General features: G+C 45.7%; 1 protein-coding gene across 1 annotated transcript in view; it reads right to left on the bottom strand.

Annotated features, from left to right (window-relative positions):
• The window catches only part of LOC307232018 (unconventional myosin-IXAb-like), a gene marked incomplete at both ends in the record, with an annotated part of 91659 nt that overhangs the window by 10567 nt on the left and 62709 nt on the right, over nucleotides 1–18383 (bottom strand). The window contains 21 exons of the mRNA XM_080002899.1: nucleotides 148–259; nucleotides 459–506; nucleotides 845–1033; nucleotides 1358–1474; nucleotides 3030–3241; nucleotides 3451–3554; nucleotides 4182–4279; nucleotides 5479–5682; nucleotides 7242–7332; nucleotides 8473–9732; nucleotides 10075–10382; nucleotides 11527–11676; nucleotides 12207–12329; nucleotides 12770–12880; nucleotides 13428–13508; nucleotides 13770–13892; nucleotides 13999–14038; nucleotides 14638–14781; nucleotides 15798–15873; nucleotides 17427–17546; nucleotides 17898–18093. Coding sequence (XP_079859025.1) covers nucleotides 148–259; nucleotides 459–506; nucleotides 845–1033; nucleotides 1358–1474; nucleotides 3030–3241; nucleotides 3451–3554; nucleotides 4182–4279; nucleotides 5479–5682; nucleotides 7242–7332; nucleotides 8473–9732; nucleotides 10075–10382; nucleotides 11527–11676; nucleotides 12207–12329; nucleotides 12770–12880; nucleotides 13428–13508; nucleotides 13770–13892; nucleotides 13999–14038; nucleotides 14638–14781; nucleotides 15798–15873; nucleotides 17427–17546; nucleotides 17898–18093 — 3907 coding nt within the window. The remainder of the gene's footprint in view (nucleotides 1–147; nucleotides 260–458; nucleotides 507–844; nucleotides 1034–1357; nucleotides 1475–3029; nucleotides 3242–3450; nucleotides 3555–4181; nucleotides 4280–5478; nucleotides 5683–7241; nucleotides 7333–8472; nucleotides 9733–10074; nucleotides 10383–11526; nucleotides 11677–12206; nucleotides 12330–12769; nucleotides 12881–13427; nucleotides 13509–13769; nucleotides 13893–13998; nucleotides 14039–14637; nucleotides 14782–15797; nucleotides 15874–17426; nucleotides 17547–17897; nucleotides 18094–18383) is intronic.

Below are 18383 nucleotides of genomic sequence, written 5' to 3'. Positions count from 1 at the left end.
CACAGATTTTTAATTAAGCAAAAAGGTTATTATAGTGGTATCCTGGTTATACGGTTGTTATAATTAACATGAGTGTGTGGCTTATTTGTCAGTTACTATGTGTGTATTTGAAAATGTGTGTGCGTGTGCGTGTGTTGGGATCATTACGTTTGCAGACGCAGGCGCGGTCCATCATCCAGATCAGGGAGGAGCAGTACTCGCAGTAGGTGGGGATGCTGTACTGGGTGGACTTGAAGATGTGGCCGTTGTGCTCCTCCACCTGCAGGGGGCAGCAGAGGCGGCATTCCTCAGGCTCAAACGGCCGCGCTACGGCACGATTCTCTCCCCTCCGTTGCTCAAGAAGGAACACGCGACACATGAGGAAGAGCGCGAGGGCAGCGTTCGGTCTTGAACGTTCGCGGACGACCGAGAGGCCATGAGGGATTGAAAAAAGAAAAATGGAAGGAAGAAACACTCACGATGTCGCTCTCCTTTTTCCTCCTCTTCTTTCGCTCAGGTTTGGAGGCCTGAAGGTATGAGATGTGTTGAGTCGTGATTTATTTAAGGAATTCTCGCCAGCAACAAAACATGAGTAACGACTGCCAGGAAAATATACCTTTAAAAGACACGCACGCACAATATGTGCTAAACCGTCCACAAGGCAGAACCAACCAAGCGCATTCATTACGCTTTCATATTTCATTCATCTTAAATCACCCAATTAGTCCGAAGTTTCTCTTCTAAATTCACCAATGAATCTTGAGAAGTCCTCGAAACCTAAATACAGATCCACTGTATCTACGTGGCGGCCATGTTGAACACATCTGTTCAGCTCCATCTCGTGGCTGTCCCTGCGTGCTCTCACCCTGCCGATGGTGCCCTCCATGGGCTTGTACTCCGTCATGAACTCGTCCAGGAAGACCTTGAAGGTGTTGACCCACACCTTGACGGGGGACTCGCTCCAGTCCCGCTGCTCCAGGCGCATGGTCTTCTCCAGGATGTGCTCGAACAGCGCGTGGAGGTCCTTGTAGCGGATGCTCTTCCCGTCATCCATCTTGGGGGGCGGGGGCGGCGGGAGGAGAGAGAGAGAGAGAGAGAGAGAGAGAGAGCGAGAGAGAGAGAGGGAGTTGAAATCAAAATGAGTCTCAGTCTTCAAAATGAGCCCAGTGACAAGGAATGCGTAAACGATTGTGAGAAGATGATCGCAAAAGTCCTCTCGACATTCAACATCCAAAGAGCTTCACGACGATGAATGAAGCTGCCGTCGCGCCATGAACCCCCGCGCGAGAAAGCAACCCCCTTTAAAATGATATTTTGTTATTTATTACCACACGGGCCTAAGCCTAGAGAACCTGAAGCCACTCAGAGCAGCACTCACAGCCAGGGCAGTGGAGTACGAGTTGAAGATGTTGATCCTGAACTCCTTCAGGGCCTTCTTGAAGACGACATCCACCATGGTGTCCTTCTTGCCATCCTCAGACTCCAGGTCGCCAATCTGCAGAGAGAGAGAGAGAGAGAGAGAGAGAGAGAGAGGGAGAAGGAGAGGTATTGGTAAAAAGAGTGCATGGATTAAAGGAGAGCTGTCCTGTCTGGCGAGAATCAGCGTGAGAGAGAGTATATATTAGGGCTGCCCCCGACTAAAGATTTTCGACTAATCGATTAGTCGACTACTCATCGCATGTTTACGATATTAATTGAATTATTTAAATATATGTTTTTTGGTGCATCAGAAAATGGTTTGAGTTCCAAGGCTGAGTAAGAATGTTATAACTGACATTGTTAACACTGTGCTACATTACAGATAAATACAAAGCCTAATAACCAGCCTTTCAAATATAAATTAAACTTACAAGCGCTGCGCAGCGCCCACGCATGAATGGTTTGAGTCCAGGGCTGATAAAGAATGTTATAACAGGCATGAAGTGAGCCGCCTGTGAAAAGATCGTTTTCGCAGCGTCCCCTTGTTAGGGCCCCTGGTCGGGCACATTTCCCGGGGCCGTGGATCCCCGCCTGTAAATCCCCGCCCCCCGCTGCGAAGCTGAGGCCGCGGACTCGCTGCGCCTTCCCAGTCCCCGCCCCCCCAGGCTCAGGCACATTGCTGGCGTCGGGGCATTTAAAATGCAATTTGGTTATTGACGAATTTGATACGGTTTCGAATGGCTCTTTTAATATACACAATATTTTCTATAATATATGCAATACAAAATGTAATTATCTATATATATATATATAATATACAAAATATTTTTTCTGACATTTGGACTAGTTGTTATTATTCTTCTGAATGTGTCAGAACAACCAGCAAGGAGACTGAACATTTAATTTTGTTAAATTTTGTTTCAAATTAAGAGCCCTCGAGCGTCCAGCCATATAGGATAGATAGGAAGGAAAATTTTTGGTCGACTATTTACATACATACTATACATATTTTTGAATGCAAAAAAAATTGAAAAAAATTTCCCTCCCAATCCACAAATAATGTCTTACTTGTCGTGTTATGTAAACCATTTTACAAAAAAAATGTAGCCTCATTTGCACACCTGTCTCCCTCTCGCTGACGGTGCCCATGGCCTGCGAGCGATGGGCTGCTCGGCGAGCCAATACAGTGTGTTTTTATTTTAGATGTAGGTTACTGTATTTTACTCAGTTTGAATGAAACAAGCACCATGTACACCAGTAAGACAGAGATTGAGAGATTTGTTTTGGGGTTTTTTTTTTTTTTGCATTCAAAACTCTTAATACACATTCAAGGATTTTATCATATATATTATGATATATATTTATATTATTGACATATTTGTTAATTGTGATGCAGATTCCTTCCAAACTGGCATGCTTTGACTTTTTGTGATGATACTGGGACCAGTTGACTGGTGAGAATGCCGCGGAAGCAGCCAACACATTAAGACCAGAATTTTCAGTGCATCAGTGTACATGCATTTGCATGTGTGTGTGTGTGTGTGTGTGTGTGTGTGTGTGTGTGTGTGTGTGTGTGTGTGTGTGTGTGTGTGTGTGTGTGTGTGCGCGTGTACACAGGCCCGCTCTCCGACCTTCTTCATGAGGAAGTCGTTCATGCTGCGGTAATCGCTGGCGGAGGTGAGGATGTGCAGCTCGTCGTTCTGCCACTGGGCGGGCTCCAGCGTCACGCTGCTGATCTTGACGCTGCGACGCCGCTTGCTTTTCGGGGACAGCTCTTTGTTCTCCTTGGCCTGGACCCCGCCCCTGGACCCCCGGTCTGGACTGTGAGGAGGAGAGGACCCGTCTGGGGGATGGAGGGAGGAGGGAGCGATGAGGACGGAGAGAGAGCAGCAGAGTCACGCAGGGTGTTTCTACCAGGTTTAATCGTTTACTAGTGGTGAAAGTGGAAGCACAGACCGAGCCTCCAAAGGCCTCGCTCCGCAGACCAGGGTTCAAATTTGAACGATTGGAAGTCTGTCAGGACCTCGTTGCCTCGTGTAGTTTGATCTTTACCTTGTGCGTCTCCCACCTCGCCCCTGTCCGTTGGTTTGTCCCGGGGCGGCTTTTTGTCGCCGTGTTTGGTCTTACTCCAGAAACGCATCTTCCCTCTCATCCTGCTGGAACACAAACAGACATCTTGTCTACTGACATGCAATGACGCGGAACCTGACACGCCGCGTAAGCTGTGAAAAGTCATTTCTAAGGCCGAACTCAGACGACGGGATTCTGGCCTGATTTCACTCTCGCCAGGTTTTTGGAGATTGCCGAGCAAAGAGCCTGATCGAAGATAAATCATAGCGCGCTCCCGTGAGCGACGAGCGTGTGGTGTGAACTGCTCACGACACGCTCCCCCACCGGAGTCGAGAAGGAGAGACCGGAGTGCAACGCACGGCATACCTTTTTTACTTTTCTTCTCTAGGTTTTTAATATATTTCTTATTTAAATTCTGCTTTAACAGCAAATAAAAAGTAGAATCCTGAGAATCCTGCCCCGCGCATGGTATCGCTTCATTTCCGGCGTCACTTCTCTGGCATTAGCTGACAACCTGTCCCTGTAGTATTTATAGCCTATAGATAATGACGATGATACAGACAGCATCCCACTTGACTCGAGCGGTGTCGAGCCACGGAGGGAGAAGTGATTTTAAAATTTTGTTTTGTTTTAAGGCCTGTGGCTTTAAAACGACGAATAAAGCGTCAGACCTCAAAGTGCAACGTGGAAACGAGGACAGGTGGGTGGGGTACCTTCCGTCGTGGCTGGAGGTCTTCCTAAGGGTCTCCACCTTGCCCAGGTCCCCCGACGACATCGTCTTGTGGATCTTTTTCTGGTCCTTGTGAGGCGGCTGGAGAGAGGCGCGAAGAGCAGAGTTTGGGGTAAACTGGGTGGACTGTTCCGGTTATCGGCGTTGGGAAACGGGCGGGGCAATCCTGTTAGTATTTCCTTCGCTACAGGCCGGAGGAAAGTTAACTGAGAGATGATGAGGAAAGCCCCGGATGAAGTTCAATGCGTTGATGAAGACGGACCCCGCTCAAAATCTTTCTTCTTCTGATTTGCAGGAGACAAATTGAAAGACTCCTCGAGACCTTGTGATTAACAAGCACTTGGGTCTAATACTAATCATAAAACCTTTTACCAAATCACACATGGTTGTATGGTTCATACATCATGTCAAATCAAGTCAAGAACTAATGTTAATCACTTCAGCCGTCATTCTTCGGCATCAGAACAAAGGAACTTCTACGCGGCCAAATAAATAACCCCAATGTTAAGACAAACAAACAAACAAAAAAATGATCTTGTTATTCAGCGTTTGAGAGAGAGGACATGCTCACAAGCTCCTCTTGGGATGCAAGTAACGTAGATTGTTAGTGAAAGGTTTGCCCCGAGGTCGACATTCCGGCGGTTTCCCCGCATGCACGTGGAACACGTTGTCCTAGGAAAACGTGATCCGTATTCTAGTTGGCGATGGGACTGTGTTTGAGATCCGCCTAAAACCAGTTAGATGTTTACGGGTGACCGTTGATCCTGCGTCAATCTCCTGGACGACTGTAGCTGGAGACGAGACCTAGAGGGATGCCTCGGTCGCATGGCAATTTTTTAAATTTTGATCGAATCCATTCACCATGATCGTTTTCATCGTGAATGGATTTGATAAATGTTTTGAATGCTGAACACCCCCTCAAGCTCACGACAGAGAGGTGTGGTATCTGCGGGGGAAAGCCAACTAGAGGTAGGATCTCGGCACTAGCAGTCCTTTAAAGCCATGGCCAGGCAAGGCAGTTCGACAGAGCAACGTTGTGGTACCATGTGTTTGAGTGAGATGATTTGAGATCTGTCGGCCGCTGAAAGAACGGGCGACGAATCAAGCAAAGATCAGAAGCGGAAGACCGGTCGTGGTTGTTGGCCGGCGCTTGAAAGAGTCGGTCGGTAAGCTTGGTTAGCGGGCCCGGTGGGGCTCCCGGGGGACAGGAGAGATCGGGGTAGCGCCGAGGTCGTGAAAACCACCAAGACCCGGGACCTCCCGGAGCACCGGGGATTTACCATCTCTGAGTCACTGTGGCAGTCTGCCTCGGAGTGGGAGCGCGTGGGGGTCAGGGAGGGGGGCAGCTTGCGGGAGAGCACGGGGACGTAGTATTCGTCGTCGTCGTCGTCCGACTGCGTGGCCCCTTCAGAGTTACAGCGGGTGAGGAAGTCGGAGCGAGTCCGGGACATGCGCGCTTTCTTTTTGGGACCTGGACGCCTGACCTGCTCCCAGCCAACCACAGGGACATGAGGTGAGGTGGCGCTGGGCGTGCGTGCATGTGTGTGTGTGTGTGTGTGTGTGTGTGTGTGTGTGTGTGTATGGTCAGAGAGTTTGTGTATGTGTGTGTGTGTGTGTGTGTGTGTGTGTGTGGGGTCAGAGTGTGTGTGCGTGTGTGGGTGTGTGTGAAAGTGTCTTGGGAATGATGATGATTTATCAATTATTGATTATTCTTCAATGCTCTAACAATCAACCTTAACATACAGAAAGAAACTGCTGTGAGTGCTGAGTATAGAAATGTAATGCAATTTTTTTGGTTTATGTTTAGTGGTTATCATTGTGTATTAGTTTAATGTTCTGGTTTATTGTTAGGTTTATTTTTATTGTTTATTGTTAGGGTTATTGTATATATTTGATTAATATTTAGGTTTCTATGTATTGTTTATCATCATAGATTATTCCCATCATTTACTGTCCATTGTTTATTTTTAGGTTTGTTGTTAATTGTTTTGGATAACTGTATATTCCCAATTATTTGATATAACATTTTTTGTTGTATGTTGCCATATTTTCAGCAAATTATTTTTATAAAGTTTATACGCTGTTGCACTTTTCTTTTTTATATTTTTATTCTTATATCTTCTTATTATTGCCTACATTTTATTTCAGCTGCTGTGACACTGCAATTTCCCTCCCAGGATGAATAAAGTTTCTATCTATCTACTGTATCTACAGTATATAGCTACAGTATCTATCTATCTATCTATCTACAGTATCTATCTACAGTATCTATTTATCTATATATCTATCTATCTATCTACAGTATCTATCTATCTATCTATCTATGGGGGGCAGTAGGTGGAGCGGGTCGTCGAGTAAGCGGAAAGTTGCTGGTTCAATCCCAGGCTCCTCCTGGTAGCGTGCTGATGTGTCCTTGAGCAAGACACTTAACCCCCTAACAGCTCCCCGAGCGCCTCTACTTGGCAGCCCACTGCTCCTAGATACGTCAGATACTACAATGGGTAAATGCAGAGAAATTGCGGATTTCCCCATTGTGGGACTGATAAGCGTATATAAAATAAAACCTATGTATCTATCTATCTATGCATCCATCCATCTAGAGGGAGCTATATGAAACACTGTATGGGCTTGAACCAAATACAACTTGGTTCTCAGAGCCAGAAGCTTCAGACTTCAGTTGTTGTAAACTGACATCACATCGCCCCCAAATAATCCATCCTCCTTCATAATCGTATATATATACTTATACAGTATATATTTTTCTATCATTTGTAGACATGTTTCTCACTCATTGATTTCAAAACCGAGCACTGATCCTTGCCTCCGTCCATCTCAGAATCCATCCAAAACATTACGACACAGAGATACCGCGTCAGGAAAATGTCACAAAGTAATGGTTGCCATCGTCCCACTGATACTGAGTAAGATGCCGGGAAACTCAAGGCCCCTGGAAGGTGTGACTGAGATCACCGACGATGTGGCAAAAACACAGGGAATATGGTCGTACCTGCGTGTTTGAGTTTGTGTGTGTTCCTGGTCTCACCTCTCTTCTGGATCCAGACACCTTGGAGCCCGAGGCGTCATCCCTGTGCATGGCCAGAGACCTCTCCTGGTTCACCAAGTCCTTATCAGACCTGCAACACAGTGTTACAATCCACAAATAAAATATGAATAAAAAAAAACCCAAAATGAAATAATTAGAAGAGGAAAACTATCGTACAATCTACCAATCTGTATTCACATTTTTAAATGCCAAAAAAATAAATAAACATAAATATATCTCTCAATCTACAAATAAATGCTACAGTCCACAAATATGTACAGTATAAAGATTTTGAATGTAAAAGAAAAAACAGAAACATAAATATCCCACTCCATCCCACAAATCAACCCTTTACCTGCGGTTTGTGCCACATTCTGCACAGGAACACGGCATCGTTTAAACGCAATCAAATAACCTAGCGCCGTTAATATGCGTTCCCAAAATCCCTTAAAATGAATTCAAACGGTTCATCGACATGTGAATTGCTTTGCAATTTTGTTCCTTATGATACGCGTATTATAATGATGGGAGGGGGGGTGGGGGTGCACGGCCTGGATCCCTGGATCTTGGGACATGTGCGCAAAAATGTAAAGGGTTAAAAAACACAGTTTATTAAAATGCAGTTCGTAGTTTACAACTTGTGCTACTTCTTTCCCAACTATTGGTTGGTTGATCATATTTCTCACAAACGAAATACATGCACTGTCCACAGTCTAAGCGTATCATTTATTAAACTAAAGCATTTGCATCAAAATAAGAGATAATTGTAGTTTAGTAAATAGATGAATCCAAGCTGAAAACAAGTCCAAGCTGTGTTGCACCACTTGATATGTGATGCGTCAAACCTGACAAAAGCGTCAAAGAGTCCATGTTGGACCAGGAAAGGCCAAACGCCAAACGCCGCACAAAAACACGAGCAGTCATAAAACACAGGTATACTGTACATGCAAAGCGATCCACACGCAAATTGACCATTTGAATGTGCATGCAGGCCTTAGAAAGATATTGAATCAAATGATGATCATGATGACACGTTCATTTGCAAAATGGTTTATACTACAAGAAGGGCATCATATTATTTTTCTCTTTTTCCATTTATATTTTATAATATTACATCATTTCTGAATTGTGACAATTGTGTATGTGTGGCAATTGTTGATATTGGGAAAAAGAACCTCAAAGATTCCCCACAATAATACACATTTCCTCGACGATATCATGACACACTCACTTAGAGAAGGGCAGCTTGCGTCTGGGCGGTGAGAACACGCTATTTGTGGGTTTCTCCATCATATTGACAATAACTGTCTTGGCTGAACTCTTCTGCGCTTTTGGCAGTTTGGTCTCCAGTGCGGGGCTGGGGGCCCCTTGTACCTGCCGTCCCAGCTTCTTGACTTGCTGGCCAGGCGGTACCACTGGTACTGGGGCCTTGGGCTCCAGGATGATTTGGATGTCCACCTCCGAGGAACACACGGCTGGGAATTCGGTAGTAGCTCCATCGCGTGCTGTAGACTCCACCTTGGAGGAGCTCTCCACCAGTGGTGCATCTCTCTTGGTTGGAGAGGGGTCTGCCGACGGCTTCCGCATTGCAGATGCCACCTCCGAGATGGTGTTCCGGCCGGGATCAGAAGATGTCTCCCCGATTAAAGAAGCTCTTTCGAGGGCTTTGGCGGCTTGCAGCTCCCCCTCATCCATGGGGCTCTCTTTCTGCATGCTGATTACCACAACTACTGGCCGTCGAGAGGTGGACTCTCTTCTTTCGGATTTGCTTGGGCTTTCAAATTTTGGTTGCTGAACAGGGCTTTGGTCAGAAGCAATATAAAATGTGGCTCTCCTAGCCTCCTCCTTGCTTGGGAACTCAACCGTCGACTTTACATTGTGGTTCGAATCCCTGAATACCTCTTGCAATGGCTCGATCTCTGGCTGGAAATGTACCAGTCCAGCATGTTCTTGGGAAATGGAAAGCAGAGTCATTTGATTTCCGAGGCATCCAGGGGCCTCCGTCTCCATGTCCTCCACCTTTAGGAGCTCAAAGCTTTCGTGGCTCGCAGACGATCCCCGGGGGGAGTGTCTCAGATGGTCCTCTGACTGATGGGTGGTGCAGTCGGGGACGGGATGTTCCAGAACGGGGCCTCCGACGCTGGTGGTTCGGACCTTGAGGAGCTCCAGGCTGAACTGGGCCTGTTCCAACTCCCTCATCCGGCGACTCTGTCTTTTGGTCCTGCTCTTGTGGCTGGTCCCATCCGCGCTCCTGCACCGCTCCGAGTCCTCCTCTTTCTCCACGTCCTCCAATTCTAACAAACCTGGCCTGGAGTCCTCGGCAGCTTCTGTAGAAACGCCTTCCATTTCGCTTCCATGAGCTGGAAGGGCGAGGTCCTCTCTGGTTTCTGCAGCAAGGCCCATCATCCTCTCTGCTTCCTCTCCTTCTGCAGCTTGACCCTTTTCACCGTTCAGTAGTTCTCTTTCATGTAACCTCTTTAGCTCTCCAAACCTAGAGGGAATATATCAGATTTTAGGATGAATGTCATTGGAGGATACCCTTTGGTGTTTTATTCCTGTTAGTAATGATAAAATAAAAATAAAATAAGAAATAAGAAAGAAGTGCAAAAACAATCATTGGTCATGTGGATATGATGATCATGCCGGTAGAGGCATTAATTGTTCAAAGACAATATTTAAGGTACTGTATATCACAGAATTACGGCAACTTAAATCCTGGATCATATCACAATGTCAATACTATATATCCACTTATCGTCGAGATCTAGTCTCTGCTTCTTCAGTTGGACCGCCCGCTCAAGCATCCCCCTTGGTGTAAGCCGGTCTTATTCACCTAAGCCGTGCCAGGAAGCCCCTGCTCACAGTCTGGAGGCGAGCTGTTACCGCGTGGATTCGACCGTACCGGCTCCTCTCCCGGTAACCTCTCCAGGCTGCTTGAAGCTTGACGGCCGCCAGCGTCCGGCAGCAGCAGTAGTTCCTCCAGCTCCTCTGGATGACCACGGCAGAGTCCCGCCACTGCAGGTAAACCCTCCTCTCCACGTAGCCCCGCCACGCCGCCTGCAGGCACACCGCCGCCGCCTCCATCACGCCGGGGTCAGCGGCCGACTCGCATTGCCTGAGGAGGCAGCCTCGCCACCATTGCTGAAAGGATCCGAAGAAAAGGACGTCAGAGGGGTGTCATAGGTTTTAATTTCACCTCCCCAATGTAATGAAACAAGTCAAGCACGGACAGAGATGCAGATGTACAAAAAAATCGACACAAAAGTGGCTCGGAAAAATGACTTCTGCTCAGCATAAACACTAGAATAAATCATAATAAACAGCCCAAGGTCCCGTCCCGTTATCTTGTCAACTCCTCTTATATTTCCAAATATTTTTCACTCACACTTAATTCTCGGCAGGATTAAACAGGAGAAACATCCATCACAGCTACCGGTGAAATCAGGCCGAGGTAACGCTAAATCTAATCTAAACACTAAAGCGAAATATTGTTTCAATTTAAATCGAATAAAACTTGACACGTCGCAGATCGCCACAGACGTTCACGCTTCTCACACGCGGGGTCCAGAGGCTTGAAGGAGACGCTATCTCTGCAGCAAAGCAAAACATTTTTGTCTGACACTTACACTTTGTATAATCATTCTCCCTCTGTCTGAATGAGTCCCCTCCTTAAACGCTTTCTACGCTTTCTTCCTTTGGCTCTTGTCAACTGGCAAGTCCCCAGTTTTCACCGGTCTGGCTCTTGGTTTATTTTTTTCGTCCAGTCTCACAGAGATTATTTTGGACGGTTCTCCTCGGAGGCGTCCAGGAAAAATACATCTTGACGCGAAAACGCCCCCTCCCTCTGTCTCATCTCCTCCGACATTTTGTCTCTTGCATTCCCCGCTCTCCCCGTTTTCCCAGGAGGAAGGGGAAGAAGGGCCTGATCTCGGCTGCCCTATGCTTCCTCTTCTCGTCCGTCTGCATGCGTAACTGATGAGAACCATCAAGCTGCAATTCCAAGCCTAATTGACAAGTCATTCAATTTTGAGGAACCATATTTGGAGAATGAGGACTTTTATAATTGAATTAACTTGGCCAACGAGCAGGAAATTACCCTTACATATGACCGAGATATAAGATGGCCGTAAAAGATGAAACGACCGCTGAGCGACCCCCAACGGAGGAACCAAACTTCACCCGACTTGCATGACGGAGGCTGTTAGCGCCGTATTTTCCAGCCGGCCTCGGGACGCAGGGAGAAGGGTTTTTGAGATTGTTTTCCGATTCCGACGGAACATCTCACCTGGATCATGCGGGCAGATTGCCTCATGCTCACAAAGTGCTTCCTCTCCAGCACCGCCCTGAAGCGGCGCTGTAGGGTGACAATCCGCCGCAACACTTCCTGGTGGAGGAGAGTCTGCAGGCGCTGACGCTCTGCTTCCCGCAGGAACACCTGCACAGAACGAGAGAGGTTAAATATATCACATTATATGACACTATACTGTCACTATGACACTATCATGTATTATACATTATTTTGTGTACTAGATTATATGAAATTATAATATGATGTATTACTATATTTTCTTATACTACATTATATTATGTTTTATTATATTTTATTATGTAATACAATATTGTATTACACTATATTATGCTATTTTGTATTACTTTATGTATTTTCATAATAATTGTAAATACATACATTTATACACACATTAGAAGATACGATGATGATTATAGTAAGATTATGATGATATCATTATATTATGTTTTACATGAATCAAATAACATCAGTGGACACTGAAAGATGAAAAGATAAAATATATTGATTCATAGGAACAGCAATGATATCAAAACAGCTCATTATCAAAACATATTCATTAGTTATCCTTTTAGGTCCGTTGGATAAGAGTGATACTCCAAAGGGTGAACAGTAAATCATCATAGCCAGTGTATAACATGGGTTAGTTGAGTCCATACCATTGTGTTGCCAACTTGGTAGCCTGCTGGTGCCAGGTGGATACGCCGAAAGAACTCCCTGATGCCCGACTTGGTCGGGCTCGTGCCGCGTGGCAGCAGCACATGAAAGTGACGTACAAAGTCCTAGAAGCAGGTGGGTGTGGACTTCATAAATGATATGACACACACACTGTGAAGACTATATGACTATATCTCTGATTATATGAAAATATTCCATTATATTAAAACCAGCAGATGAACAATCCATAATAACAATAAAGGATGCATATTTCAAAATATAACTTTTACTTTGTGGCAAAAGAATAGTTAATATGATACAATAAAAATAAACTAGTAAAAGAAGTGCAATATGTACAGTGACGCTTTAATGTGTTCTATGTGTCTTTTTCATCTGTACCTACAGATCAATTAAGAAAAACAAAACAAAAATAAAGAAGAACAAAACAGGAAATAATCAAGCAACTTTTATCAAGTGTAAACTATCAACTGGGAAATTATAGAAATAACGTACATAATGCACGCACGTCATTGTTGAAGACGCTGGTGCGGTGGGCGGGGCTAACCTGGAAGGTGTACTTGATGCTGTATCCTGATTGGCGGATCCGGACCGTCTCCAGCATCCCCGTGTACCTGAGCTGTCTGAGCACCAGGCCGTCGTTGAAACGCAACGGCAGCTAAGGGAGCGATGGAGAGAGAGAGAGAGAGAGAGAGAGAGAGAGAGAGAGAGAGAGGAGAGGGAGGTCCAGAAAAGCGACGGACAAACATAGAGAAAGATGGATGGTGGGAGACAACAGAGAGAATAGGGACAAGAAAACATATGGGGCAAAGAAAGAAAGATGAAAACAGATAAGACTGCCAAGGAAGATTGTAATAAAATGTATGTATGGTAATAGCAAATACAAAATATGCTAAAATGAATTGATTTTGACAAAAAAAATTGTATAACCGTAATTATCAGTGGGACCAGCAGATGGTCCCACTGGAGATGGTCAGTTGAATAAATTTAAAATGTGTGTATTGACTAGTGAAGAGGCTAAAACTAAGAGCGATCATTTTTAATGAATAACGTTCATGTGTATGAAAAAAACATTAATGATATGACTAACTCTTTCATCTTCATGCACAAACTGCATATTGTGAGACCATTCGCCCGATGTCCTCGGTCCAAGGAAATGGTCGTATACATGTTATGTCTTCAGGGTAGTGTATATCAGCACTCACCTTCTCGGCATTGGAGCGGATACACTTGACGAAGTATGGCTCGGATCGACCCAGAGTCTCCATCAGCTTATTCAGAGAAGCCTGCGCACGATAACATGACGTGACTTCCCCCTCTCCACATCACTGTTTCAACTGAACTGGTCCTGTCTAACGTCTAATTGCATTCATAAATACAGCTAACCCTGCTACCAATTTTTATAATCGTGGTTGTTGTTAAAGATTCAATAGAATTAGTTATTGTTATAGTAAATCATTGTAAATACTAACAGGCAATTGTCGGAAACCGTCCTAAAAACCTTGTAATTCAACCCACCTGCCAGCAGGGGGCGCAGCAGCACTGACCTGGAACTGAGCGCTGATGCTGGGAGGTTTCTTCTTCTTGTGCAGGTGGAGCAGCGACTTCGTGATGCGGTCGTGGAGCGTCACGCTGCTCAGGTAGCGCAGGGACTTGACGTCCAGCAAGTGCTGCAAGCGCGCGCACGCGCACACACACAATGGAGATACTAAATTAAGGTGGTTCTTCTTACTGCAATTGGAGAGAAAGGGGAAGGAGCACCGTGTGGTGTCTTACCTTGGGAAGAGTGGGTTTACTTTTGTAGTTTTTATTTCGCCTGTAGAAGATAAATAGGATCAGAATCAGGTTAAACGCCGCCACATCAGCATTTTCACATAGAGGGAACTGGACTACCGACGATGCAGAGAAGCTGAATGACAAGTAAAGACACGCAACACGTGCAAGTAAGAAAACACAAGTGGAAACAAAATATATCATTAAAAGTACATGCAGTATTAATATTATAATTACAATGAGAATATCTCAGCAGAGTCATAAGGGAGTCTAGATTATTGGAATAAAGAAAGATATAAAGTGATTTTATCAGCCAGTAGTAAATGTTTACCACTGTGACTCTCAGTTTTCATATGAAAGGGGCACGTGCATCCCTCTCTGCATCCATTAGTCTCATCCTGTACGTCCTTCTATCAGAGTATACATGTCTGCATTTTCCTATTTTTGGCTCTTTGTCTGGGTCTGTGGATCAGTGATTCCACCAGTGTTCCCGGCCTGTGCATCCAGTCACTTTGTGCATCCTTCAGATTGCATCATAAAATTCTCTTTATGTTTCTGTCTGGAGCTATCCATCTTTGTGCTCATTTATGTGTGTGTGTGTGTGTGTGTGTGTGTGTGTGTGTGTGCGTGTGTGTCTCTCACAGCAGGATGCCTTGGGCTCTCTCCAGCAGCTTGCTGTTAGTGGAGTGGAGGAAGATGCCGTCCTCCTCCAGGGGGGGGCTCCCCGTCGAGGACAGACGGGACGACCTGGAGCTCCGCCCGTTACAGCCCACATCATTTCTCTCCCTGTAATGAGAGCGATGGAGAGGGAGAGAGAGAGAGAGAAAGAGAGAGAGAGGAAAAAAGGTAAAACAGTCACCTTCATCCATGCACATGGAAAAATAGTCTCCGCTCATACGGCTCGTGTGGGTGAAATTGTTGATTCATTGGGAATATTGTTTCACTTCTGCCACGCCCATAAAGTACAATCGAATTGAACTGAATTAAATCGAGACAGAGGGGGGAAGAGAGAGACAAAGAAAAATAATTGGGTGATAAAGCAAAGGGAGTGTAATGGGGAGAGAGAGAGAGAGAGAGAGAGAGGATAATTTAATGCAGCTGACTGAACGCGCCATTAGGAATGTGAACTCTGACATGAGCAGGGACCCTTATGTTTCCCACTGACACAGACTTCAATATCATCTGTACCAAAACCTAATTAGAATTCACAGACTTCACATGTGTGCGGCGTCTGTACATACTGTATGTTTGACCATATATATCTATGAGGTGTTTAATATTCGTATAGATTGTTGGATATTTTTCTTATACAGGTCAAGACGCGATAAAATAACAGGAATAACATAACACTTGATTATAAGCCCCAGGGGGAAATTCAGAAAACATTAGAGAGAGATTGTATTTCCTTCTTTTGTTTCTCTGTGTGTCATACTTGTATGAGCTTGGGACGAAGACAACGTCGAATCCCGAAATGAATCTTATACTTACACCAAGTAAACCGATAACATAAAAAAAAAAAAATCAACTAGATAGCAGCTCAAATGTTGAAAATATCGGCCTATTTCAATACAGACCTTTCGTTGTGGTTTTCATCAGGGCACACAGTTTGCAAGCAGCAGGTAATAAAAAGTCTTTCTAGAACTGCCAAATACGTTTAATTAAATGTTAAGTTTTATTCACCGGCGCTGACCATGTCCAGTGGCTCTGAACAAGCACGAGCGGAGACGTCGCGTGGTGCGACAGGGTTGACAGGGCCACATGATTCTGCTCATTTAGAAGCGGCTTCGGGGGCTGGTACTCACCGGCTGGACTTATCATTCAGGGCGTTGGTGCCCTGAAGGTCGGATAAGGGGCTCCTGGGGTTCTTTCGGGTTATACCTGGAGGTCAGCGAGAGAGAGAGAGAGAGAGAGAGAGAGAGAGAGAGAGAGAGAGAGAGAGAGAGAGAGATAGAGAGAGAGCGAGCGTGAGAGGAGGAGAACAGTCCGAACCCCCTCCTTCCCCTCCCGGTACCGGTTGGGATTCGTTGCGTGAGTCTGCCGACGGCCTTGATACGACCTTGATATCTTCAGCGTCCTTCGCTCCTGTATGAAAGAACCCCGTCCGCCGAGCCCTGCCCTCCCCCAGCCCCAAATGCTGCTCCTCACATTCATCTCCTCTTCTTTATTCATTGTATGACATATTATATTGCATTCAATCAATTGCCCTCTACATCTTGAACTCAAGTCAGGTCAAGAATATTAACAGCTCCATGGACCACAGTTATAGTATAGTCAATGTTAGACAGGCCACATCTGTTTAATTTCTAGTACAACACTGTGTACGGCTGTGTGTGTGTGTGTGTGTGTGTGTGTGTGCGCGCACGCGCAAGCGCGCTCGGGCAAACGTGTGTTGTGTGCGCCAGGCCTCTAAGATGACACCGGACAACAACACAGCACACAGCTCGTCTCCTCCTTTCCCCGCTGATGGATAAATCCTCCGGGAGAGCGGGAGGCGTATTTGATCCGACATCAGACCGATCCATTACAGATCCATTACCACCTCCAAAAGGGAGATTTTCCAGGGGAATCCGCGACATTGGCGCCACCCATAAAGTCGTCCCCCCCCCGGACGTTTTTGTCCATTAATGCGCGGCGGCAGTCTTTACTGCCTTCTCGACCTGAGAAATATCGCCAAAGAACGAAGGCTCCTCCACCGTCGTTTGGGCTCGGCGAAGTCAAAGTGGAGCAAATGAAAGGCCAATCAAATGTGACACGTTCACAAGGATTGCAAAACCTTAACTCTGTTTGTGTGCACGGACCTGGTGGTGAGCTCTGCTTCCAGTGGAGCCAATCTGCCCCTCACGCCTGAATTCCACCATCTCATTAAGCAGCACAATGAGCCCGGCGCTGAAAGGCCTCAGCGACCCATTTACCCTGGATTTGATGCTGGGGGAGGGGGGGGGGGATTTACGCGATAAAGCTCGGATTTTATGTCGCTTTTTTTGTTTGTTTTTTTCCTTTGGCCGAGATGATTGAACGGTTTAGGGATTTCGAGCGGGTTTTAATAAAATATAAGAGGGATCTACTTTTCACTTTAATTCACCCCGACTCGACAGAGTCTCATTGGCTGGAAACCATCACATTACAGAGCCTGTTACTGCAGCCTGGACTGGATCCCCCTCACCTCTTAACTGCACTTGTAAGAGCTTTTGTTCTGAGGTTTTATAGTCGCTTAAAAATAACCCTGAATTAGTTTTATCAATCCAGATTCGAAGAAAATAAATCTGATCTCGGCACAAGTGTTCTGTGTTTATTTAGCTTAGCCTCCTATGGCTACATTCATAATTTCCTTCCATCTATTTTGCATGTACCCTGTGTTCCGTGCATTATTCGGACAGAGGTTTCTTGTTATTTTATTCCGAGGGGGGTTTCGAGGATTTTGGGTCGCTTACTGTATTTCTCGTCTTTGCATCTCTGCAGGATCTCCAGGCTCCGCTGGTGCACAGGGTGGTGGAGGAAGCTGAAGCTGTCCACCGTCTTGAGGACGGACGGTGGAACCGCTGCATCGTTTCCTACATGAGAGAGAGAGCGAGAGAAAGAGCGAGAGCAAGAGAGAGCACAAAGTAATTGCAAATGCATTTTTAATGAGACATCTCTATATAGGAACCTCATATAATAAAAACTCTTATTATTAAATATTAAATGAAAATTAGAGCCTCTTACATATGCCTGTCAAACATCTTTAATATAAGAGCGAGAAAGAGGGTTTGATTATGAAACATCTCAGGTAGACCGAACAAGACCTCAACAACTGTAAAGGATGGATGGATAGATGGACAATAGATGGATAAATAGATGGATGGAAGACAGACAGACAGACAGACAGACAGACAGACAGACGGACAGACGGACAGACGTCGCACCCGTCTTCCTGTCCGTGTGCCTGCGGCCGGCCTCCCTGAAGGCCACCAGCGCTCTGAAGTAGGCCCTGAGCACAGCCCAGCGGAACGTGGCCACCGGGTCGATGCCCATCAGGCTGCAGATGAAGGCGTTCTTGCTGCTCTTCAGCAGCGCCACGATGTCCGGACGCATGTGGTCCGTGTTCTTCTCCCGGAAGTCCTGGATGGAGGACACACCCACGCGTGTTAGCAGGGTTTGGTGTCATGTGACAACATACTAGAACGACGACCGAGAGGGGAGTTTTATAGATAATGTATATGCACGGTACATCGAGCCATATACGTCATTTAAAACACTATGTACAGCGCTCTGGGCGGCTCAGCCTCAGTTTTCCTGGGAGCACGTTGGGGCGTCAACAGAGGGATCAAATTTAACTTCTATGATGAAATTATATATTTTTTTTAATCTCCTGATGTTCATCGCATTTCCACAGGAAATGTAGCCCTGTC

Source organism: Zeus faber (genome assembly GCF_960531495.2).
Source record: "Zeus faber genome assembly, chromosome: 6".
In the NCBI taxonomy this organism is placed as follows: domain Eukaryota; kingdom Metazoa; phylum Chordata; class Actinopteri; order Zeiformes; family Zeidae; genus Zeus; species Zeus faber.
Note: the sequence above shows the minus strand (reverse complement) of the source record. Positions and strands in the feature narration are given on the sequence as shown.